This window comes from Ammodytes marinus (assembly GCF_949987685.1).
Source record: "Ammodytes marinus genome assembly, chromosome: 21".
Lineage (NCBI taxonomy): Eukaryota > Metazoa > Chordata > Actinopteri > Uranoscopiformes > Ammodytidae > Ammodytes > Ammodytes marinus.
In genome coordinates this window covers 13,338,815-13,364,449 of record NC_137225.1, presented here as the reverse complement: position 1 = coordinate 13,364,449, position 25,635 = coordinate 13,338,815, and the positions used below count along the sequence as shown (strand labels likewise).

At 40.6% G+C, this 25,635-nt stretch overlaps 1 protein-coding gene across 1 annotated transcript in view; it reads left to right on the top strand.

Moving 5' to 3' along the window:
* The window catches only part of abca4a (ATP-binding cassette, sub-family A (ABC1), member 4a), a gene marked incomplete at its 5' end in the record, with an annotated part of 32,718 nt that overhangs the window by 3,785 nt on the left and 3,298 nt on the right, over nucleotides 1–25,635 (top strand). Inside the window, 39 exons of the mRNA XM_080050046.1 lie at nucleotides 431–628; nucleotides 4,195–4,284; nucleotides 5,379–5,619; nucleotides 5,851–5,990; nucleotides 8,641–8,757; nucleotides 9,629–9,826; nucleotides 11,753–11,958; nucleotides 12,047–12,223; nucleotides 12,447–12,669; nucleotides 13,637–13,858; nucleotides 14,424–14,628; nucleotides 14,739–14,816; nucleotides 14,952–15,188; nucleotides 15,716–15,893; nucleotides 16,054–16,185; nucleotides 16,349–16,488; nucleotides 16,795–16,932; nucleotides 17,465–17,643; nucleotides 18,005–18,107; nucleotides 18,658–18,863; nucleotides 19,110–19,158; nucleotides 19,927–20,102; nucleotides 20,269–20,393; nucleotides 20,545–20,643; nucleotides 20,771–20,960; nucleotides 21,144–21,238; nucleotides 21,627–21,659; nucleotides 21,864–21,969; nucleotides 22,102–22,176; nucleotides 22,377–22,546; nucleotides 22,843–23,020; nucleotides 23,127–23,242; nucleotides 23,679–23,826; nucleotides 23,920–24,043; nucleotides 24,511–24,640; nucleotides 24,809–24,929; nucleotides 25,050–25,112; nucleotides 25,213–25,319; nucleotides 25,439–25,580. Coding sequence (XP_079906172.1) covers nucleotides 431–628; nucleotides 4,195–4,284; nucleotides 5,379–5,619; nucleotides 5,851–5,990; nucleotides 8,641–8,757; nucleotides 9,629–9,826; nucleotides 11,753–11,958; nucleotides 12,047–12,223; nucleotides 12,447–12,669; nucleotides 13,637–13,858; nucleotides 14,424–14,628; nucleotides 14,739–14,816; nucleotides 14,952–15,188; nucleotides 15,716–15,893; nucleotides 16,054–16,185; nucleotides 16,349–16,488; nucleotides 16,795–16,932; nucleotides 17,465–17,643; nucleotides 18,005–18,107; nucleotides 18,658–18,863; nucleotides 19,110–19,158; nucleotides 19,927–20,102; nucleotides 20,269–20,393; nucleotides 20,545–20,643; nucleotides 20,771–20,960; nucleotides 21,144–21,238; nucleotides 21,627–21,659; nucleotides 21,864–21,969; nucleotides 22,102–22,176; nucleotides 22,377–22,546; nucleotides 22,843–23,020; nucleotides 23,127–23,242; nucleotides 23,679–23,826; nucleotides 23,920–24,043; nucleotides 24,511–24,640; nucleotides 24,809–24,929; nucleotides 25,050–25,112; nucleotides 25,213–25,319; nucleotides 25,439–25,580 — 5,655 coding nt within the window. The remainder of the gene's footprint in view (nucleotides 1–430; nucleotides 629–4,194; nucleotides 4,285–5,378; nucleotides 5,620–5,850; nucleotides 5,991–8,640; nucleotides 8,758–9,628; nucleotides 9,827–11,752; nucleotides 11,959–12,046; nucleotides 12,224–12,446; nucleotides 12,670–13,636; nucleotides 13,859–14,423; nucleotides 14,629–14,738; nucleotides 14,817–14,951; nucleotides 15,189–15,715; nucleotides 15,894–16,053; nucleotides 16,186–16,348; nucleotides 16,489–16,794; nucleotides 16,933–17,464; nucleotides 17,644–18,004; nucleotides 18,108–18,657; nucleotides 18,864–19,109; nucleotides 19,159–19,926; nucleotides 20,103–20,268; nucleotides 20,394–20,544; nucleotides 20,644–20,770; nucleotides 20,961–21,143; nucleotides 21,239–21,626; nucleotides 21,660–21,863; nucleotides 21,970–22,101; nucleotides 22,177–22,376; nucleotides 22,547–22,842; nucleotides 23,021–23,126; nucleotides 23,243–23,678; nucleotides 23,827–23,919; nucleotides 24,044–24,510; nucleotides 24,641–24,808; nucleotides 24,930–25,049; nucleotides 25,113–25,212; nucleotides 25,320–25,438; nucleotides 25,581–25,635) is intronic.

Genomic DNA, 25,635 nt, shown 5'->3' with positions numbered 1-25,635 from the left:
ATTCACTGAATCAATGCTTGCACCAGTGTGGCTGATTAGCAGGCAGGTATCCCAGCATGCATTGGGCACGAGGGGTACTGGGCAGGTCGACATATTGACAGGCGATTAGATTAAAAAGCTATTACACCTATGGGCTATTTGGAGGTTCCAATTTAACACAAACCGTTAACCTTAGAGCACTATAAAGGATGGAAAAACAAGACTATATTTTGAACTCTGCTATTCCTTGACAGTAGATTGGAGTGCTTTGGAAATGTCTCTTCAGTTTTTAACTTTGATTTTTGATGCAGGGAATATAATAGAAAATACTTACCTATGAACTTCAATAGAAGACATCACAGTGCAATGATTACCCCCTTACTTGCTTTAGAGCCTGTTTGAAACCAACTTAACCTAGGTACATCCTCTGTTCTCTTACATTTAATTCCAGTTTGCCTCTGGAGTTCCGGCCTTGCATTTGAAGGACATTGCCTGCAGTCTTACCCTGCTGGAGCGATTCCTCATCTTCCCCAGCCACCGAGGACTCCATGCTGTTCTCAATGCCGTGTGCATCCTTACCCCACAACGGCTACAGACCATTGAGGACCAATTCTACGCCAATATCGACTTTTTCAAGCTTTTACGGCTGGTAAGTGATGGCTGGAATTTAGGGGGGTCTGATAAAGATGCTATATTATAGAGTGGAGAATTCAAATGTATGCTTATTGTTTAAATACAGAAACTAAAGCGATTTGTAAAGCTATTTTCAATGAATAAAATATTTACCAGCTACCCCCCACAGAGTTGTGGAGTTGTGCGATGGCATCTTACACAAAGCATATTATAAACTGTAATAGTAGCATTTTTATTTATTTATCCCTGAAAAGCATCTGGACAGTCAAAAACTCCATTCTGCCTCAGTTAAATTGAGAGTCCTTTCTCCACATGTGAACACTGCTTATGCCAGTTTCATACAGTACGACCATTTAAAGCCATATCTTGTGGTCTGACTGTGTAAAGTGTATAGAAACATCATTTTGAATGAGTGAAATGCATTAAATTGACATACTTTGGCAGAGTTATGCTTTTCGTGAATAGGAAAGGCCAGGATAGAGCTGTGGTTGGACGAGTCCCATTTGGGATGTTGCCATGTTTATTAGCTTATTTGCAAAGATCTATGATGGCTATTCATTGTAGGATGGGCCAACTGCCAGATGAATGACTTAAGCTTTGGATGGTTTAAGGCAATATAGTATTTGGCAGGATATGCCAAGTGCCATTTGCAAAACATTTATCAAGCTGTGTCATGTAAGAATTCACTTTTAAACACAGTGTGTGTCTGATTGCCGCATTAATGGGCTCGACAAGCTCATTTCATGAATAGCTTTGGTTGTTAAAGTATGAGTAAAAAATTAATTAAAAAATGGAAAGAATTAAAACTATTTAGGTAGGTGCTCAAATGACAACATATTATTTTCATGGTCTACGTTTTACAGTCTTCTGTTTGTTATGTCCTGACTGTAAAAAATACTGTATAAAATATTTTAGAATAAGTAGGTACAACAACTGTTTGGGAGTCATCACATTATTAATGACATCCCCCATTGCATCATTGCACTGGTTCAGTTCAGTATCAGTCAGATGCTCTCTTCCTATTTTTTTTTTACATTCAATGTATCAGCCCTTTGTTGCAGCTTATATAAGACTTCACATCAGCCGTTTGTGCTCAAAGTGCACCTGGATCAAAACTTTACGAGCTCACACAGGCCTATCAGCATGTGTAAAGCCATGTGCAATGGATAAACAGCTGTTGGTATTTTTACAAGGGCTGTGACTCACTGCTTTGTTTCTGATATAAATGAAGTCCAAATTATACGACTAATACTGTTACATCATTCTCCAGACATGGTTAAGAATTCTGTATGGCAAGCGTGCAGATGTGTATGTTATTTATAAGCAAGATAGCTATTAAATGAGACAGCATATACAGTCTATAACAGGTTGAAATATTTGAACAACAAATATTGTAAAGAAAGGATTATATGTAGCATGGCTATGGTAATATGAGCATATACGTTCACTTTATTTTTTACGTTTTATATATATAGTAAATAAATTCACAACCATGATCTGTAACTACAAATAATTCATCAGTATCTGGAAAGTATAGCTGATAAAACATGTATTAATAACTCCTGGTTTCTGAATCGATTTTAGACTGGATCAGTTATGCTAGTTGTTTACCTGGGATTCACTGTTTGAATAATGTAAATTATATTATTGATAGGCCTACTATTATATACAGTATAAGTACCGCAAACAAACTCAAGACAAAGGTCAAAGGGCAAACATAAGAAAATGATCTCCAAAAATGTATAAACTAACATTACTTAAAAAATGGTTTAGAAGACCCTTTAAGAAGGGTCGTATTTATCTGTAGAAGACTCACTAAAGTAAGTTTGTAGAGATGTTTTCTTAAGTAATCACAGGTCACTGAGAGTAAACACGGGCCTTAATGGCTGCTCTCTGCCTCATCTTGATCTATGCACAATCACTTGGGACAGGGCCGTGTGTTTAGTTGCCCGTCTGTCCCTGTTTGTCCCATAGCAACTGAGCTAAAACACTTTTCAACATCAATTCTTGTGGGTGTTCAGCCTAAATGTCATTGTATTTTTGAAGTGTCAGCCATTGGGAAATGTTTATTATCACCACAGCCACTAACAGGTTGTTTACAAAGTCCCCTCTCCTAAAGGGTGAATGTTTTAAATAACGGTATATTCAGGGGTATATTTGATACATGATTTACATTCACATAATTATGTTTAATCCTTTTATTCTAGATGTGAGTGCCAGTCGAAGTCCTTCCTTGGTGGTCTGGAATATTTCATTTTAATTCTCAGTTTTACTGTAATATACATGAGACACAGTAAACAATATCCAATGTCTTGCTACTGCCGTTTATAAAGGAGTGGATTTAGAATCTTCCCCCTGTTCACATCTCGTTTCCTTCGTGATTTTTCTCTACTTATGACATCTTTTGCAGTATGTCCGTCCTGGGAGAGGTATCCCTTACCTTGTCGACTCTCCCTGAGATTTCTCAATTTTTTAAATCCCGGTAAAGGGTTTTTTACTGGGAGTTTTTTCTCAGCCGAGCTAAGGGTGTGAGGGCAGGGTGTCATATTGTATGGAGTTTAAATCCCACTGAGGCAAATGTCTATTTGTGATATTGGGCTATACAAATAAAACTGATTTGACTTGATTTGATTTGATTTGGAATTAGAGCAGTAAGTGCAGTGATCACACCAATACAAGTCAACAGGGAGAGATACTATCCAATTGGTCAGCGGAGGTTTGGAAAGATATGATCTTTGAAGTTAAGTGCTTGTCTGAGAGCAGTTATTGCGGGATCGGAAAAGATATCCCTCTTTGAGGAAACGCTTTGTAGGAAGTGCTAATGTGTTTTTTGTTTGTTTTTTCTGTACAAACACTGGATTATAATCAGGTGAAAAGCAAACAAATTGGCTTTTTGTCCAATTGGGAAAGTCTATCTGTGCTCACTGCTCTCTTGGACTGAATATATATACAATAGGGACTTCTGCAGTTATGTGTCTTGGCCCTGTGCTGCTTTATGGACCTTTAGCCTGTTGTGTTTTGTGGTGCAGTAGTTTCCAGCAGATACAATGCAACATATGAATGGTGCATAGAATTTTTGGCATTGTATCACCCTATATTAATATCAGATTTATTTTGAATGACACCAGACATAAAATAAACAAGGCCATCACTTGGACGATTAGGTCTCTGCACTGCATTTATGTTGTGGCGGACAGGTAATAACTGGATAGAAATCTGTTTCCATTGCTTAAAAGTACCAAGACACATTGCTTAATGACAAAAAAGAGAATTGTCTTATTTTGCTAGACAAAACAACAACAACAACAACAACAACAACAACAACAACACAGTTCTAAATTTTTTTAGGATACTATGTAATCCGGGTCTGAGCTCATACCCCTTATTCTCTTCAAAACAAAGTGTTTCTGGGTAGCAGAATATCTTGTGTGTCAGGAATAAATAGTGTCTATGGAAAATGTGGTGTTAAATTGAATAGAGCACAATAGACAGCTCGGAGATGAACTGTTGTTTGCAATAAGTAAAATTGGAAAACATGGTAACGTTTTCATATTGAAATGATTAATTTGTGCTTATTTCCAGCTTCCACTTGTGCTGGATAATCATTCTGAAGGCATTGACATTCCCTCCTGGGTACGGGTCATCTCTGCAGCCACAGACAAACTGCGTGAGGTAAGGGAGCCCATTCAAGAGTTCACTGCCTGCTATTTTAAGCGCTCCAGGAAACAGTTGCTTCCTCTTGCTGGAGGTTTTACGTAAACACAGACAGTAGGGGGATATCATTCAGTGCGTATGAGGAAGGCTAAATCTAGAACCTCTTTAGCCTCAAAAATAGATACATCATATAGGACCATCCCAATGGAAACAACACTGGGGCTTCAAGAACAGGTGAATCCCCTACCCCCCCCCCCTCCCCACCCCTAGACATGGAAAAGCTTAAACATCATTGGAAGTGTGTCATTCGCTTTCCTAAATCATTATTAGCTTGATCACTACCTGTTGAGTTGTAATGAGATAAGGTTCAGTCTCAAATGCAATTCTCATTTACATAACAGTCTAGTGTAAGATGCCGCATTTGTTGGACCGTATCCATGTAATTTGTGGTGCACTTGTATTTGAAACACTCAGCATACGTGGCTATGTGAATATACTGTTTTGTTTGTTGTGGATGTTGTTTTCCATTGGATATTTGTTAGCTGAAAGAGCGACATCCTGTTGGCTAAAACCATAGACAGTCTGGCGTCTAGACCATAGACTGTATATAAGACGACGTCGAGATTGGACGACGGGATGACACTAATTCCCCTTCAAAATCTAAGGCAGAAAATTCTAAATATCTCTCAAATATTATTGGGAAATTTAAAAAAAAAAGGAAAAAGGGGGCAGAATAGGCAAAAAAATTAATAATAAAAAATATTTTCATGAGTTGAGAGGAACAACCTGATGTTAAATGTCAATGTAAAATAAATATTCTAAGAGTTGCTAATCTGAACTGTAGCAAAATACTAGCTTTGGTTTTGCATTTACTTTGTACACATGCACCAGATTTTTCTTCCAAGCAGTTGCTTATTGTCTGTCCAGATCAAACTAAATGGGATTCTTGCCCAGTTAACCAACACATCTCTTACAGGACTTTTTCTTACAAAGCCCTGGACACACAAAGTAACTCTTCATCATAATTAGCTAAAACAACTTATTTCCAACATTAAAGCCTGCTCTTCTCTGTGCTATTTTCAGCTCTGTTCTCCTTTCTCATCTCTCCACAGTTGAACCAGAGGAATAGCTCCAGGGACCTTCTCCAGGTGTTGACTCCTCTCTTCCAGAACAGTCTGTCCTTCAGGCAGGTGATGGCTGCTGCCTCCAGCCTGGTGTGTGGCTACACGGAGGGCGCTTTCTCCCGAGTCACCTCCTTTAACTGGTACGAGGACAACAACTATAAAGCCTTCCTGGGCATCAGCAGCAGCAGCAGTGGCGCACAGAGGCAATACACATACGACAACAGCACCAGTGAGTAGATTATTAGAAATATTAGAAGCTTGGTCTCATATTTTCGGTTTTACCTTCAAACCAGAGGCCTTTCCTTGTCTCAGTCACACATTTGATTCAATCTTCACCCTGCAAAATATGATTCATAGTAGCCTATATTAAAAACTAATGATCCGAATCAATCAATTAATTCATTCATTCATTCATTAATAAGCAGATTTAATTATATAACACATGACCTTTCCCGTGCAGCTCCTTTCTGCAATGATCTGATGAAAGAACTGGAGTCCAACCCTACCACCAGGATTGTGTGGAACTCTGTCAAACCCATGCTGATGGGACAGATCCTCTACGCTCCCGACTCGCCGGCTGTCAGGCAAATCATACGAAACGTAAGCAGCATTGGCCTCTTGGTGGATTCATTCAGCCAAAGCATGGTGTAGTATCATAGTAAATACAGTATTCTAGTGAATCATTTTGGTAGGATCCTTCGCATAGATTGAGGTAAGAACTTTCAAATACTTTCAAATATACTGTATATTGGGCGCTCCGGTGGCGTAGTGGATAGAGCGCGTACCATATTGGCTCCGGCCTTCGTTGCAGTGGTCGCGGGTTCAAATCTGACCCGTGGACCATTACTGCAGGTCATCCCCCCTCTCTCTCTGTCTCCCCATTTCAACTCTGTACTATCTAATAAAGATTAAAAAATGGCCAAAAAATATACTGTATATGTTGTACTATAACTGTTATGAATTGTACACCGTTTCTGTTATGCAAGACATTATGCAATTTTCTTTGTGGGGGCTTATTTTGAATACCTAGTGGGATAGAACTGGATAGTTTGCAGGTGCATCAATAAACAAAACAAGGCAAATGTGGTATCCACAGAAACACACAAACAGTAACAACCACTAAAAATAAATGAAGGAGATTTCCCAGAGGACTAAACCTTTAAGTTCCCTTCTCTTACCGTATGACATCCATATCTTTGATTTTTTCTTTGGAGCAAGCCTAATGCAGTGAACAATAGCCTTTTTCCCTCCAAAGGGGGATCAGCTTTCCTCATGTCATGTCCAGCCCTTTGTATCCAGATGTAGGTACGTGCTGGTCAAAGAAGCCCTTTGGGGGGGGGGGGGGGGGGGGGGGCAGCGGTCATGGATGGCTTGGTTGCAATGGAATCACACAAGCTGGTCGGCTGTGGTGACTTCCACACAGTCCACTGGCGCCATGGCTTTTCAGTGTTGTGTAAGCAGTAAAGAGCCGGTCATTAAAGACATGAGATCACACACACACAAATAGGCACACACTGGTGTTTCCTCTTTTCCCGACCTGTAATGCACCCTTTGTTTTCCTTTCCCCCTCAGATTGGGATCTTAATTGTTCTAAGAAAGTAATGACTAAGGGCTTGATCCACAAGACCAACAACATGGCCTCAACATGCTCTCTGTAGTCTTCCTCGTTTCTCTGCCATTCAATTGTTTGTTCCATTAGAAACATAGGTTGCTTCAAAGTGTGACCACTCATTTGTAATAATGAGCTATGCAGCCTTCACCTGCATCAAGCCAATATTGCTCATTTACTTGATTACTCTCGACAAACACTGTAGGGAAAATTCACCATAAAGTCCACACAGGCCATGTTATTAAGATTAGCGTAATACCATCAAATTGCGATTAGAATTTGCTTTGCTGCTTTGCGCTCAAAAGTGGCAGTAGCCCAATATACTGTAATAATGGAGGAGATTATTTCAAACCCCATTTTAATCTGTTAACCAACATCCTAACAAATACAGACGTATGAGTGCTAGTCCTTTTACGTAAGGATTTTACCTCGGAAGTTGGACCCAGTCTTCAGCCTTCCTGAATTCATTTACAGATTATCCTTGGTTGTAGTGTGTTGATGAATGCAAAAGTGCTTGTTAACTATTAGATGAAGTTATAAGCATGTATTCAGTTGTCTTATGGCCAGCTCATCGGCCACTAGAACATTAGAAATCAGGGCACGCTTATCGGAACCGTATTAGTGATGGCCCTTTTTAGCAAACAACTTGATATAATTGTAAGCGTCTTGCATAGAGACAAAATATGCATGAGTGGGGTACCACAAGTGTTTAATGGAGTGTGTTAATAGATAATACCTTTGGAACTAGCCTTGCTACAAGGCACAACATTCCCCAGATTTTTCCCAACTAGAAGATGCCTTGAGTGCCCCCAAAAGGAATCCCCCAATCCTCCTCCTGCTTTTGCTGCTGTTTTGAACTGCCCCTGGGGGAATGAGGAAGCTTACTTGTGGGAACCTGACTGGTATTCACTGGGCAGGCTGAATGCATTCGGCCAGTTGTCACCAACGACCTCCATTGTCACCTCGATTCCATTGTCCCCATTGTCACCCAAAATCAGACACACACAAGAGGAAGGCGTTTAATTGGGTGTACTCTTGAGCGCTTTCATCCCCCACTGCACATGACTGAATACTGAAATAGCCAGCCTTTGGTATTTGCTACATAAAACACTGTACACACACACTCCCACACATCCAGAGTTTCAACGATAAGCGTGCAGTAAATATTTGACAATATGGCACAGAGTGCATTTGTTGCAAATTCGCTGGTTATCTAAAACAGGCCCGCTGGAATTCTTTGTGTGAGAATGTGTGTGTTGTCTTTGCAAAGCCTGTTTTCACAGAGAGTTAAATGTGGGAATGGTATGTAGCGGGAGATTAGGGGAACTGTGACAGTGTGTGTTTGAGTTTCTAAATGTTATTTACACACGTGCACATGCATACATGCATGGAGTTGAAGTTAATTGACAGCTCATCTAGTTCCTCTTCCAACATGAATTTTTTTCAATTCAACTGTTCAAAATACCGGTACCTGTTTTTTTGTGTGCATGTACTTATATCATTCTGAATGATGTGCACCCATATATGGACATTTGTGAGGAAAAGCTGTGTATGTATGTTTATTTTTATGAATCCTGACACACCAACCATTCGCACACATACTCATACACATACTAACACACCTTTCCATCTCCCCTGCAGGCAAACACTACATTTCAGGAGCTGGAGAGGCTCAGGACGATGGGAAAGGCCTGGGAGGAAGTGGCTCCACAGATCTGGGCTTTTTTCCAAGATGGAGTCCAAGTACAGATGATACGGGTAGGACAACACTATAGTGTGACAGAATAATTAGGTTGGGACTGATATAATTTAAGATTATCAAATCATATATTTGTGGTAGAAACTCCTTCAAACTCTTAAACATATAACCCAAAATTGGTTTGAATCAATTACCAAAATACTATTCTGAATTCTGCATCAGTGCGTTAAATTACTTGGAACTAAAAGCTGACATATCCTCAATTGTGGTTTTAAATGACATCCACATAACAGCTCTGATGTGTTTATGTCTAATACATCTGATTTGATCAGTATCTACCTTTGTGTTGCCATCCAGCAGACATCCAATGGCAACAGTGGTCCTTTTGAATGAAGTGATTAATGATGTTTTTGTTATTTTATCCTGATCTTTTCCTCAATTATATTATTTGCTGAGGTCTCAGGAGTTCAAACAGCTTCCTGCCTCAATAAATAACCTTATCTTAACAGAGTATGCCATCTTTTTCCTTTATCCATCCATCCTCTTTAAGTGTCCATTTTTCCCTCTCTTTTTTGTGGCCTCACTACGAACATTTGCATTTTCTTGGTGCTTACTTATTTTTTATGACACATTACCATCAATTTCAGTCCTATTTATGTTCATCAGTTTCCTTTCTGTTAACTCCCTTTCTTCCTGTAGCCCTTTTCCGTTAAAGACGAATCCAATAAAGTTAATGCTTTGATTAAGAACATTTTTGCTGCAAATAAATTGCATATTGTTGTCCTCTTCCCCTTGGTTTACTTGTGATGAAAGGTTAAGTGTGTTCCTTCTGGTGTCTCAGCAACATCTTCCTGAGAAAAAGAGGTCTTAGTCTTGATGGAAAAAAACCCAGGGTAAATAAAGCTTTTTCCGCACTTCCTTTTGTTTCAGGACACAATCTACAATCCATCTGTGATGGATTTCATTGACAGGACCCTAGAGGAGGCGCCGCTCTCCTCCAAACACATCCTCAACTTCCTGCACAACGGCCCACCAGAGGAGCGCCTAGTCGACGTGCCTGATTTCGACTGGAGAGACATCTTCAACCTAACTGACCGGGTTATTCGAATGCTCAACCAATATGGGGACGTGAGTGAGCCTTACTGAAAGACATTAACCTTTTTTAGTATTTTCATTAATCTTTTGGTAGGTCAGCTTTCCTGCCTTTCAAATGCCACTGGCAGTGCTTTGAAAAACGTATATCAGTGTGCAGAATTATCCTGACTCGCCAAAGGGGGCTGCACCTTTAAAGAGGAAAATTAGGTGTCAGGATTGTTTTCGCTAAGATTTGTTACCTTTTCTCCCCCTGTTAGAATGTGGACTGTTTATCCGCATTCCACTCCACCTGAGAGTTCAAGTTCTAGGAAAGGCCTATTCATGACATAATCCAATTAAGCACAGGTCTTGTCGCTTGTCGATTTCAATACCCTACCCACTATGTGCTCAATACCACGCTTGACGTGATGTGAGCATTTAGCTGTCTTTGGGCCCTGCAATTTGTCCCTCCTTCCAGAGACATGGCAATCTACCCAGGTGGGCCAAGGCCAGAGCAACAAACTTGCTGTCGAGTCTCTTTTGTTCACTGCTGACGGAGTGAAGCTCATGAAAAACAAAAACAAAACAAAAAAACACTTCACAAACCTTCTCTTTTGAGGGCCCCTCTACAAAAGGTGGACCAATGCATTTGAAACAAAGTTCAAATCAGGCCCTTTCGCTGTGGAGGCTAATCGGGATGAGAGGCCTATCGCTCTGGGGGGTGACACGGGGGCACCTTGGGGAATGGCTGAGTGGATGGTTGGTGTTTTTTGTTTTTGTCCAAGTTGAGGTTTACAGCACTTGAGTGTGACAGGGAGAGAGGGAACGATTGAGGCCGATTAGATACAGCTGTCACTCCATCCACCATCCTTTATAAAGCGACAACAATGACCGTGGGCTTGATGGCTGGTTGGCTGCACGTTGGTGGCATGCATGCGTAACCCACCACACAGTGGGGCAGTGTTAGTAGGTGATGCTTGGGTAATTTAAGGGTCTTTGAGATTCGAAGCATTTATTGGCCGTGTTTAGTGTACATTGTGTCTGTTAATTTATATATGCATGTATTTTGGATGCATGTCCTTGTTTGCATTGCAAATAGTGTGTATGTGTGTTTTAGGTTATTTTGGGGGGCGTTAATCTGTGCGTGGGATCTCAGGGGTAAATTGTTGTTTTGGAGTGTTTTGTTTGGATCAAGACCCTCCCTATTTGCATTAGCCTCCAGTGAATGGCTATATCAGACACGCTTCGCAAAGAAGAGACAACCATGGCTGAGGTGTCACTGTAAATGCTCAAGACTCGAGCCAACACTGGCAACGCTCAGTCCTTCATCTTCTTAGCAAATATTTCAACATCTACTGGATGGATGGTCACAACATTTTGTACAGACCATTGTTCCCAGATGGCTTAAACTATGGCTTTGGTGACATATTGTGGGGCAAATGTTTTGTGTTCGATGTATCATTGTGAAATATGGTACTGTCATTGTATTTATGTTACCCTATGGATTAACTATAATCACTTTAACCTTGTATCCGAAAGGTTAGTGTACGAGTAAATATCTGTAAAACATGCGAACACGCTAATGTAAAATGGTGAATTTGGCAAACATGAGAACTGCTCCAACATTAGCATGTTGTACTACAAACTGATATATTTGAGGTTACCCTGATTGTATCACCTTGAGTTGATCTTCGAAAAGTATTGCTTCATTTCTTTTTTCGATTGCAGATTCACCTCTATGGCTACAATTATGCTACAGTGTATGTGCGAATCAAGTAAATAATACTAAAGTAAACCAAAGTAATGCTTCAATGACCTACAAAGATTGTGGGGTTATATTTTAAAGTGAAATGTAATATTCTATTAAGCAGACGGAACTGCTTTGCTTATACTATACGCAGGGATTATCCTTCTACCTTGGTCTAACACCCGTCCATTTATGTGGCTGTCTCTCTTTTGTTCATTCTCTGTCGCCTATAGTGCCTGATGCTGGATAAGTTTGTGGCCCAGCCTGATGAGGACAGCCTCACTCACCGGGCCTTGAACCTGTTGGAGGATAGCAAGTTCTGGGCGGGCCTGGTCTTCGTAAACATGTACCCCTGGACCGCCCAAGTACCGCCTCATGTCAAGTTCAAGATACGTATGGATATTGACGCAGTGGAGCGCACCAATAAGGTCAAAGACAGGTTAGAATCAATCTCAAGACCAAGCGATTGATTCAGAGAATAAAGATGGTGATAAAATGTAGAGATCAAATATGTTTGTATCGCTCAGGTATTGGGACCCTGGCCCCAGAGCCGATCCTATGGATGACCTCCGCTATGTATGGGGCGGCTTTGCTTACCTCCAGGACATTATAGAGCATGGCATCATCAAGACCCAGACTGGGAAAGAGTGGCCACTGGGAGTTTACCTGCAGCAGATGCCATACCCTTGTTATGTGGATGACCTGTGAGTAGAAACACCATCATTAAGGAAGTTTCAGTTGAATAACATAGACTGTAACTGACATAGCAGAATGTATTGTTGACTATGTACATGTTACATAGGCCATACATTCATCAATTCACGGTAAGATAACTCCTGTTCTTTGGCAGTGAACCTGAGAAATACACCAATCAATAACTGTGTCCTTCTTCTCCATCGTACTTCACCTTCCCCTTTTTCTGTCCAGTTTCATGCTGACGTTGAACCGCTGTTTCCCCATCTTCATGGTCCTGGCCTGGGTCTACTCGGTGTCCATGGTAGTCAAGAGTATTGTCCTGGAGAAGGAGCTCCGCCTTAAGGAGACGCTGAAGGCCACGGGGGTCACCAACGGAGTCATCTGGTCCACCTGGTTCATTGACAGCTTTCTGGTGATGGGCACTAGCACTGCTCTCCTCACCGCCATCATCATAGTAAGGAAGGAATCAGCAAAAACGCTTTTTAAGATCCTCTTTCCTGTGCCATCTAATTTTTGTCTCTGACGAGCACTTTCCGCTTGCCTGACCTGTCAAAGCGGGTGGAACAGTGGTAATGCAATACAGTAAATGAATGGAGCACCTAGAGTGATGAGCCAGGTATTCCTTGAGGTTTTGCGACTAATTTCGGCTTTCACACTTAGCTACCATTTTCACTGCTGCATTTCATGATATAATCCGGGTTTGCCAGAAACACCCTATCATGCAGTCATTTTAATGGGATTTTGAATCTGATTAATTCATAGTGTTTCATAATCATGTTGACTTGGTTATAGTGGCTTACCGATTGCATGCTTATCAATCATTAACGAAACAACTGTGAACAGCATGACATCATGGGAATTGTGTCAAGGACTCCAGGAATGTGCTCAGCAATGATTAACTGTTGTACCTTGTAAAAGTCCCAACTTGTTGTCAGTGGCTCAGCTGACATAGTATAGTAAAGATGGGCTGGTGTGACCTCTAGTGGAGGATTTCTGTAAAGCAATGTGTTGGAACAGGATTGCCCAATTATCTACAGTACATTGCATGTGCAAGCACTTATTTCATATCGCAAGTTGACTTTTACATTCAGTTTAACATCTCATTTCTATATATTTCAAAAGAGCTACGGAAAAAAATGCATTTGATCAAAAAGATAGATAGATAGATAGATAGATAGATAGATAGATAGATAGATAGATAGATAGATAGATAGATAGATAGATAGATAGATAGATAGATAGATAGATAGATAATAAACAATATAAAACAAGAATTCATACAAAATACAACTTTTTTGTTTGCTTACCTATATCAATCTATGCCTTCTACCATCTCCTTGTATTGGTATTGGTATATAGAGTCAGTGCAATGCTATTGAAAAACATAACCCTCTGTGTTTCTGTCTGTCCCTGGCTTATAGGGAGGAAGGGTACTGAACTACAGCAACTATGTCATCCTCTTCCTCTTTTTGCTCACCTTCACTACGGCTACCATCATGCAATGCTTCCTCTTCAGTGTCTTCTTCAATCAGGCCAACCTGGCAGCAGCCTGCTGCGGCATCGTTTACTTTACCCTGTACCTGCCACACTTATTCTGCTTTGCCTGGCAAGACCGCATCAGCAAGGACATGAAGATCCTGGCGGTGGGTGTCACATCTCAGCATATCTCTCTCTCTTACAAGGAAACATGCTTCAACTGAAAACATGCTACCATATGTTAAGGGATTATTCCAATTCAGCTGCATCCTTTGGGATTATTTGTGAGTCTTGAGTCTTCAATACATGGCTCTACCTACGTATATCATCAGATCAAATAACGGAATTTGATATTATACGAACTATGTGTAAAACACAGCTATTTGTAGTTTCTCAAATTGCATTACAACCTATTTCATCCCAGGAAACAAAGCACTGAGTCTGATCAAACACAAACATAGATAAAGGATCTCATTACATCAAAGAACAAAAAAGGATAAATTCGAGAAAGAGCTGGCAGAAGCACAATGCTGATTATGTTGTACAGGCTTCATTGCCATGACATTTCTCATACGAAGCATTTGCCTATTGCTAAATAAATGGGTAATATTAAAATTATGGTCCAGAAAACTTCTTGAAACACTGAATAAATTAAGTTTAGACTATAGATGGTTGAAGGATGGGCCTTTAATGTAGAAGACAAATGATTTGACTGTGGCCTCTTCCCTTTAGAGTCTGCTGTCTCAAGTGGCTTTTGGCTTTGGGACAGAATACCTGTCGCGGTATGAAGAGCAGGGCCTGGGTCTGCAGTGGGACAACATCCAGACCAGTCCTCTGGAAGGGGACGAGTTCTCCTTTCTCACCTCCATCTGCATGATGGTCCTGGACACTATACTGTACGCTGTGCTGGCCTGGTACCTGGACAATGTATTCCCAGGTCAGTGGTTTTAGAGAGAAATAAAGACTTTGCTTACAGCATTAAAAAAAATATATTCTATTTCAATTTATCAAATTATATTGATATGTTTATATATGTTTCCATCACAGGACAATATGGAATCAGTCGGCCATTTTACTTCCCCTTCCTGCCTTGTTATTGGTTCAACAGCGTGGCTCCAGCCTCACGTAAGCTGGTTTATACTCACCATTTTCCCTCTTCAATATATATGACTTAATGTGTCATTATTCTAAAAATAAAAAGAGACTGTGACAATTTATTTCTTGTAGTAATGATGATAATAATTTACTCTTTCTCTAAAGGCGACAACAAACTGCGGTTTGATCATAAGCGCTTTGATAACCTGGCAAACAAGGCGCAAGGAGAGCAACAGAAAAAAGAGGAGGAGAAGGAAAGCAAAGATCAGGGAGATGAGAAAGAAGAAGCAAAGAGCCCGGAGGAGACGCCCTCCTGTAAACACAAAGATGAGCGTGAGAGGATGAAGAACGGGGACAAGGCTGAGGCGGAGGAGGTGGAGGAGGAGAACCAGAAGAACGATGGTATGGTAGCTGCAAATTGGTTCTGTTTTTTCCATATTTAAAAGAAAATTCAGCACAACACTTTAATCAGACTTTCTGATATCCGTGGAATCAAAGCATGATTCCACATAGTATTAAGATATCTCATTAATTATGATGATGTAATATTTTTTGGACCAAAGATCTCCATTCAGGATTCAAGCCATCTCTCTCTCTTTGCTCCTAGTTTCCATCTGCCAATCAAAGTCTTTGTGTGGGAACTCAATGGCCTTGTGTGTGTGTTTGCTTTTGCTTGGTTTATGTGAACACACATGACGCTAGCATCTCACTTACATGTCTAGTTAATAAGTGATGGAAACTGTTTTTTTCCTTCCACCGTATTACATTCCAATCCCCTGGTCTCATATGTGTGTATGCCTCTGTCATACACAGTTGGGAAATAGAAGAACACATATTATGTCGATATCAGTGTCGCTTTTTAAAATTCGGTTGACAGGCCGGACAAATAAGTAACGCCCTGTGTTTGTGCTTTTCTTTGCTGTGTGCAGGTCACTCATTCTTTGATGCAGAGCCTGAAGAGCTGGTGAAAGGTGTTTGCATCCAGAACCTGGTCAAGGTTTTCAGCGGTAGATCCACGCCGGCCGTGGATGGCCTTAGCATCAGCTTCTATGAGGGCCAGATCACTGCCTTTCTGGGCCAAAACGGGGCAGGGAAAACCACCACCATGTATGTCAAACAGACACTGTACATGAAACACCACACCCATACATGTAGATTATAGTTCAATTCACTTTACTGTGTCAGTAATATGTAGCTGAGGGACACCAAGGTTCACGCCGCATACTTTTCATCTTGTTTTTTACTATTTCCATCTCTTTTCTCCCAGGTCCATCTTGACCGGCATGTTCCCTCCCACCTCAGGGACAGCCACCATCTATGGCAAGGACATCTGCACAGACATGGACACCATCCGTCAGTCTCTGGGAATGTGCCCACAACACAACATCCTTTTTCAGCAGTGTGTAACTTTCCATAATGCTTAGTATTTAGAATTCATAGTTATCAGTAGTGTAAGTGTTACAAAGGGGATATGTTGCATTTTACATTGTGTTCAAATATCAATCACGATATAGGCTACAGTTTGATAAAATAAGATATATATTTTTTTTGTTCTCTATCAGTATGACTGTAGCGGAGCACATCCTCTTCTACTCGCTGTTGAAAGGTCGTTCCAAAGCCGAGGCCGAGGAGGAGGTGGAGAACATGCTGCAGGATCTGGGTCTACCTCACAAGAGAAATGAACTGACCCAGAATCTCTCAGGTCTGTCAGCATCACTTTTAAACTTTAAAGAAAAAAAAAAGCTGCAGCAAACAGCAGGTTTTATGTTTGTTTGCACAGGTACACACACACACACACACGCACACACACACACACACACACACACACACACACACACACACACACACATACACCTACACACACACACACACACACACACACACACACACACACACACACACACACACACACACACACACACACACACACACACACACACACACACACACACACACACACACTGATATGTGCAATATAAAGTGAGTATTTTGTGATCTTGTCATTCAGGGGGCATGCAGAGGAAGTTATCAGTTGCCTTGGCGTTTGTTGGTGGGGCCAAAGTGGTGATCCTGGATGAGCCCACTTCAGGGGTGGACCCCTACTCCAGACGCTCTATTTGGGACCTACTGCTCAAATACCGTGCAGGTAACACTGAACCCTCACTGGCCAGACAAAGTTATATACTTTTAATGTCATGGTATTACAGAGGTTTATGAGTTTTAGCCCCTTCGATAGACAGTTATTTTTTTCCAATATCAACAGACGTTTGTTCTTTGAAAAAGCCAAGTCTCACTGTCTTATGGAAGGCTTTAATTTAAGTCATCATGTACTTTAAAAAATGACTTTTTTGCCTTAGAATGTGTTATAACAATAATTATTAAACCCAATAATGTAATACAATGTCCTCACTGATATTGTTATACAATTTTTTTTCCAGATAATGCATATCTTCTTACATTATTAAGCACATCATACATTATTATATAACACTGGTGGCCTATTGAACTCATTTGTTCTCCCAAATATGAATGTAAACATACTTGACTTCACTGCATTCCTCCTACAAAGACAATTTACCATTCAAACTATAATATATGATACCACCTAAATCAGAATGATCAAATCTAAATTATCTTTCTTCTCTTTTTTATCCCTTCTGCATCCGTAACCCATCCAGGGCGCACAGTGATCATGTCCACTCACCACATGGATGAGGCCGACATGCTCAGTGACAGAGTGGCTATCATCTCTCAGGGTCGCCTTCACTGCTGCGGCTCCCCCATCTTCCTCAAGAACTGTTTTGGCGCTGGCTTCTACCTCACTCTTGTACGACGGATGAAACTTGGCACTCCAAAGGTAGGAACCTGTAAAAAAATGGAGCCTTGTTGTGTGTGTGTGTGTGTGTGTGTGTGTGTGTGTGTGTGTGCATTAGGCTTTAAATGCTACAAAGTGCTGGATTTAACTAGAATTGGAACGGCATACCAAACGGCATTTGGACTAAAGTATGTAATTCTAGATTGAAAGCCAGGTTAATAAGAAGAAAAGTCAATACATTTACAATTAAATATTTATCCATGTGGTGGAGGAAACACATGGGACAACGTCTAATGTTTGTGTTAAAGGTATCTAACTACGAGTCCCTGTGAGACTAATGGTGAGCAAAAAATGCATGCATACAAAAATACAGTTGTTTATGGTTTAACATTTTGTGCTGCAGGCCAGCTGTGACTGTACAAAGGACTGCTCCTGCAAATGTTCAAAATGTTCAAAGTTTAAAGTTGACCATGAGGAGAGCGAGACCCCAGACAGACAGTTGGAAGGTAAGGTCCCAATTAGTTCCATTATTGTCAAGTGAAGCTGATCAATCGCTGGTTGTGCCAAATACATTGTTAGTCTACTTAAAAAGGTTTTAGTCTATACAACTTCTAAATTAATAACACAAATGGAACACAATCCCTTTGTCATGTTAATGAATGGCACGTATGCACTGGATCGTTGTCAGTCTACTTACCTATACCTGCTGCCAACACACATGTAAACACCCTGAACCCTCTATAGACCTAGCTAAGATCAATTGGATATGCAGTTCAGCTCAACAATATGTTTTTCTTCTTTTGTGTTTTATTCCCTGCTTAGATTTTGCACACCTTTTACAGTACCGTTCTACTTGATATGCCACCTGTCAGATATTCTATTTTTCCTACCAGTATCTTTTTACGTTTACTGTTGGAAATGGTTATTTTACATTCTCCAGTTCCTCTCATGATGTAAGAGAGGTATTTCGCAGGCAACAAGTTGTTGAATTAAACTAAACAGAAGAAGTGGCGATGCAAGTTAAAATGAGTCAAATCCTCTACCACTCATCTGTAGGTAACATGGAAAACATCACAGAGCTGGTCCATCACCACGTGCCACAGGCCCGACTCATCGAGGCCATTGGCCAGGAGCTGACCTACCTGCTGCCAAACAGAAACTTCCAGCCCCGGGCCTACGCAAGCCTCTTCAGAGAGCTGGAGGAAACGCTGCTGGACATTGGCCTCAGCAGCTTTGGTGTGTCTGACACATCGCTGGAGGAGGTGCGTGGGAATAATGTTTACAAAGATAGTAGCGGTTGTAGTCAGTTAGGTATGCTTGTAAATAACCAATACAGACAGTCCTGAATTATGAGGAAATTTACATTTAATGGACAATAGATCAAACTGACTACCCCCTGAATAGAAAAATTCTTAGCTATTGAAAAATTAATTATTTTTAATCAATCTGATAGCAAGTACCAAAGAATGCAAAGAGAGTTGTATTGAGGTAATCTGATTTCCTTGTAGATCTTCCTAAAGGTCACCGCTGATGGAACCAACAGGAAATGTGTACAAGGTAACAAAAAAGATAACAACACAAAGTTTTTGTTGTGCTTTCCTTTAACTTAGTGTTTCCGTGCTCTTGGTTTGCCATTTGTCTGCATGTGTAGGTGTATGTTTTGTAGCCTCCTGTTCTCAATCTCACCCTTATCCTGTGAATTATATCATTTGTATCCTATCTTCTATCTCTCTCAGACAAGAAATATTTGCAACAAATCTTTTGAAACTAGTCTCTGTGGATTCAACATAGTGGCAGTTGATATGGAACCACCAACAACGCAATTACTACACAAAACTGTAAAGGATTAAACAAACAAGAAACTTGCGAGCTAGCTCCGCTACCATCAGACAGAACCAGGCTAAGTGTTTTTTTCCTGTTTCCAGTCTTTGTGCAGAGTTAAGCTAACTGGCTGCTGGCTTTAGCTTCATATTTAATATACAGACAGGAAGGGATATCAGTCTTTATGCTATTTTTGAAAACAAAATAGCAAAATGGGGTTTTCCCCCTACAACAGTCTAATGCAGAGTGCTTCAGCTTAGGCATTTTGACTAGTCACATGCTATCAAGCAAGTACACATTTCCGGGATCCAGAGCTTTCACTGGCACACCTGTTCTGATGATGACCTATATCAATATGGCTAGTGGAGCACTGCTGGCAAAGGCCTTTTGATCACTGTTCATTAAAGGTGCTTGGCTTTCTGGCTGGGCTCTTTAATCAACCATTTACCCTGCCTGTTCAAGTCAGTCTAGATAACTTAATTTGAGCTCTACTGTATATTCCAGAGCCAGGTTGGGCTTCACACACCAAAGGCCAGGGCCCCTGTGATATGCCAGAAAGCTGTTCAGGCAGGGGATCCTACCAGGTCAGAGGCCTCAGTCTGTCCTTCAAGCAGTTCTTTGCTCTACTGATCAAGAGGATGCATCATGCCACACGCTCCTTCAAGGACTTCTTTGCCCAGGTGACCTTGCTATGAGTAATCAAATTTATAAACATAATCCAATGAAGCTCTGTCACTCATATTAATAGCATTTTATGTTTTAAGTTCTGCTATGGTATGCAGTGTTGCAGGTCTTTTATATATTCTGTCTGGTTTGAAATCGCAGTTATGTCTCCGTCTTTGATAGATTGTGCTGCCAGCCAGTTTTGTTTTCCTGGTGATGACATTCACTCTGATTGTTCCGCCTTTCGGAGAGTATCCGAGTCTGACTCTCAGTCCCTGGATGTATGGGAGACAATACACCTTCTTCAGGTGGGCATAACAAACTATTTAGCTGTTTTGAAGAGACCTACCACTTTAATGAGATCAATATAATACTTCTAACGTATCTCTGCTTAAATAGCTAAAATGTCTCCTGATACACTTTTCTGCTTTTGGCTGTGTTTGACTTTGTCCATTGCAGTAATGAGCGTCCTATGGATGCTCAGATGAGATACTTTGGTGGGGTGTTGTTGGACAAGCCTGGCTTTGGGACACGCTGCATGGTTGATGAACCCCTGGAGTGAGTCACTCTCATATATTTAGATATATATTTTCCCCCAGACTGTGTCCTTTATGCTGTTTTGTTATCAGCCCTGATAGCAATGATATATTGTGCACTGACTAGACAATTTTTCTCCCACTGGTAGAGATTTCCCATGTAACAACATCACCACAGAGTGGGAGATGCCCCTGGTTAACCCTGCCCTGATAGATATTCTGGCTGGCCCAGAATGGACCTCGCTCAGACCGTCTCCAGACTGTCAGTGCAGCACAACCACCAAACTCACCATGCTCCCTGTGTGTCCTGAGGGAGCTGGAGGCCTGCCACCTCCACAGGTAGGTTCTTGGATTGGCTAATGTTGAAAATGACCTCAATTTATATACACACACTCCAAAAAACAAACCCACTCAAGTACACTACTACTAAATTCCTTCAGCCCTCACAATGATGTATTGTGCACTGACCACTGTGTCAATGCTGATTATTAAATTCACAATGCCTGTTCTTTTGTGCATCAGAGGATCCAGTCAACAGGAGATGTTCTCCTGGACCTAACAGGCAGGAACATCTCTGACTACCTGGTGAAGACCTACCCAAGTCTTATCCGAACCAGGTATGAGGTCCTTAGCACTAATTTAAAAGGAAAAACTGGAAAAGTAAGTAATATTTTCCAAAAATCTAAAACTGAATACAAGCTTGGATGAAATGCATTGATTTACACTATCAAATAACATCAATTTACAATAGCTTATTATCTTTCTATTGATATAAGCATTTTTGTTTACATGTATTTTAATTACTGTATATATTGAATATAATGTAGTCGTACAAAAAGAGAACATTTGTAATAGTCGCCTTTAATTATATTTTACGATGTTTACATATAGAAAAACAACAAAACTGTTCATCTTAGTCCAAGAAGATATTAAAAAAGTGTTGTGTCTGTTTGTGGGTTTTAAGTATTTTCTGTCAAGTTCAAATCTGATATTTTTCCCCCCCAGCTTGAAGAGCAAATATTGGGTGAACGAGCAAAGGTAATTTCACATTTGTATCCAACCACTTTATAGCCCAGACACGGTTAGATCCATACAGAGCTATTATGCATTTCGAAGTAGAATACATGGACGAATGTGTGGTGCTGTTCTCCCTCTAGTGGTTGTAATGGTGTGGTACAGTTGTTGGGGTAAGTAGCTTGACTTACAATGGATCTAAGCAGGGTTTTTCTCCTTGGTGTCCAGGTATGGAGGTATATCAGTGGGAGGACAGCTTCCTGTGTTAGAGGTGCAGCCAAAGACCATCCAGGAAGTAGCAGCACAGCTGGGACGACTGCTCAATGTTACTGGGGTATGGCTTTAAAACTCAACATTATGTTTTTTACCTTTATTTGAGTGCACTGCACAATAACTTCTGTGTGTTGACCACCTTTCTCTACACTGATGAGTTTTTGTAATGAGGCCATGAATGTTCTTCCTGCAGGGCAAATACTCCAAACAAACGCTGGAGGACATAGGCACGTTCCTCAGATACATGGAGACCGAAAACAATGTCAAGGTCAGTCCATTAAAACCCCGCCAGCCTGATGGAACCTGGATCATTGTGATTGACATGCTTTGTTACTAAACACAATGTAATAGACTGTATATAATTGTGCCTCAAATCAATTTATGTGCAGTATTTTGTTGATAAGACATCCTTATTATTATCATCATAAATCGGTGGTAAACAAAGTACATCATCCATGCTTTCCACAGGTGTGGTACAACAATAAGGGCTGGCATGCCATGGTTTCTTTCATGAACGTGGCCAACAACGCCATCCTCCGCGCCAACCTGCCCAAGGGAGCACACCTGGATGAATATGGAATCACTGCCATCAACCATCCTCTGAACCTCACCAAAGAGCAGCTCACTGAGAACACCGTGTGAGTGACAGACGGCTGGACATGTATCCAAATACATTTCAAAGGCTGAAACTTTTGTATTTCTTTGCAAGGGAAAGTAAGGAGCTCATGTTGGGACATTTAAATGTACAAATTACACCCATGGATTGGAACCATTTAATAATTTATTTTTTATTTTTATATATATTTTTTTAAATTTTATTTAATTTAATTAAATTGTTTCTCTTTTTTTCTTATTTTTTTTTTTTTTAGATCTCTCAACATTTATTCTTTATATATTAGCTGATGTATTTTTTCTTCTTCTGTCCTTTCCACAGTCTGACCACCTCAGTGGATGCAGTGGTGGCCATCTGCGTCATCTTTGCCATGTCCTTTGTTCCAGCCAGCTTCGTCCTCTATTTGATCCAGGAGAGGGTCACCCATGCCAAACACCTGCAGTTTGTCAGTGGTGTCAGTCCATTGGTGTACTGGACAGCCAACTTTCTCTGGGACATGGTATGGCCACCTCGTTACCTGAAGACTCTACTCAAAAGACAATATGTTTTCTTCGCTTTCCTCTGTAAAACTAGTATCTATACTGTAATTTGTGTTCTTTCTTAAGGTAAATTACTCCATCAGTGCAGCGATGGTGGTGGAAATCTTCATCTTTTTTGATAAGAAGTGCTACACCTCACCCAACAACCTCCAACCACTCATTGCCCTGCTTATGCTTTATGGGTGTGTTTTTGTCCTCCTTCAAGCTCTAACTGTATTTGTTTTTAAGTACACAACAAAGCATGTACAATTAAGTACATCTTTAAAAAGCTCAATCAGAATAGCCCTGCAACACCTTGACTGTTTGAAAATGTGTGGTATTACTTTTTAGCTGACACACAACTTATATTTCAACCCCCATTGACTTTTTTTCACTGAATGTTTGTTACATTTTGGCAAAAACCAATAACAAGTTATGTATTTATCAATCAATCAGGTATAACTTTCTTCTAATTCTGGACACATTGGTAGCTGTTGTCATCACCAGATTGTTTTTACACTGCTTTTGGTCAAGTTTACTCCTCAGGTCAATTGATGCTCTTTTTAATCTCTCTCTCTCTCTCTTTCTCTCTCTCTCTGTCTCTCTCTCTCTCTCTCTCTCTCTCTCTCTCTCCTGTAGTTGGTCTGTGACACCCATGATGTACCCCATGTCCTATATATTCAGTATCCCCAGCACAGCCTACGTCTCTTTGTCGTGTATCAACCTCTTCATTGGCATCAATAGCAGTGCCATCACCTTCATCCTGGACCTTTTTGAGGTCACCACGGTAAGACCACAGAGCTTGTCTCTGAATTCAACCCTATGTGCATATTCCATATCGCCCTTACATGTGTGTGTGTGTTTTGGATCTTGTCTATAGGCTCTGTATAAGCTCAACCAGCTGTTAAAGACGGTGCTGCTCATCTTCCCACATTACTGCCTGGGCCGAGGTCTCATAGACATGGCCATGAACCAAGCTGTCACGGATGTCTATGCACGCTTTGGTAATTACAAAACACGCACATACTCATAAACGTCACTCGCGGTCACGCAAGCAAATACTCGGATGAAATCTGATAGCATACGTTTGCCGAGCCAACTGAGTTGTAGCACACTCCAGCCCCCCCCCCCCCCTTTTCCCCTCGCCACATGAACCAAATGCTCTGCAACAGATTCGGCAGTAATGTTCAGTTCATATGGGAAGTTGAAGGGGAACAAAGTTAAATAAACATTACAAATACAATCACTGAGTTAAGTTAATTCATTCATTGATTCTTTATTTCGAACAAAACATTACAAAATAAATAAAATTAAAAACAAGTATGACACATCATACAAATACACAAAACAACAATAATTATATAATGTCAAAAAAGAAAATAAAGGAAGAGAAAGTGAAAAACAAATTCAAGATAAAGCTCCTATTGTAACAAGAAAACTTGGTTTGTTTAATGCTTATGTATTTTCTCAGGTGAGGACTACAGTCCAGACCCCTATAGCTGGGACTTCATTGGGAAGAACTTATTCTGCATGGCAGTTCAGGGATTCGTTTATTTCATCCTTAACCTTCTCCTACAGTATCGCTTCTTCCTGGATCGCTTGTAAGTGTAGTAGAGCTTGAATAACCACATTTTGCAATATATAATTTTAAAATTGCTCTTTTTGTAAAGTGCAATGTGTAGTAATATGATTGCTATGCCGATGCCACAGTCTAAAATGTAATGGCACCAGAAGTTGATTTGCTGTGTGGTTCATTCTTCTGTTAACAGGATATCAAATTGCACAAAGCCACATGTGTTGGAAGAAGATGTAGATGTGGCAGAGGAAAGAGAGAGAATCTTCAAGACTGAAAAAACAAATGACATTTTACGCGTTCGGAACCTGTCTAAGGTGAGAGATGGTCCTTTTCAGAATATTATCAATCATGGCCAACTGACCCTAACAATAAAACAGATGTTCAAAAAATTATTGAAACTAAAAAAATATATTTATATTACCTCGCCTTGCTAGACATATTCAAGAACAATCATCCCAGCAGTGGACCAAATCTGTATTGGAGTGTCACCTGGAGAGGTTTGTGTGGTTAAAACCGATGCATTGAATGACTACACAGAGGAAACATCACGCTCACTCCATTGTTCATTTCTCATGTCTTATCCTGATCCCCCGGCAGTGCTTTGGTCTCCTGGGTGTGAACGGAGCAGGGAAGACCACCACTTTTAAGATGTTGACTGGAGACATTGAGGTAACCTCGGGAGAGGCCTCAGTTGCTGGCCACAGGTTTGTAACACATTTTTTACAAATACGAAGTAACCAATTTGGAATATTACCTAAATTTGAGGCTTATAATCAGCATTCTAATAGGTAGTTCCTAATGTTTTTTTCCACTTAATCTTCAGCATTTTGACCAACATCCTGGATGTCCATCAGAACATGGGATACTGCCCACAGTTTGATGCCATAGATGAGCTGCTGACAGGTAGAGAACACCTGCACCTCTACGCCCGCCTCAGAGGGGTTCCGGAGTATGAGATCAGCACGGTGAGATGTACTGCTTTTGCCGTGAATTATTGTAACTGGACATGACATCTTTCTT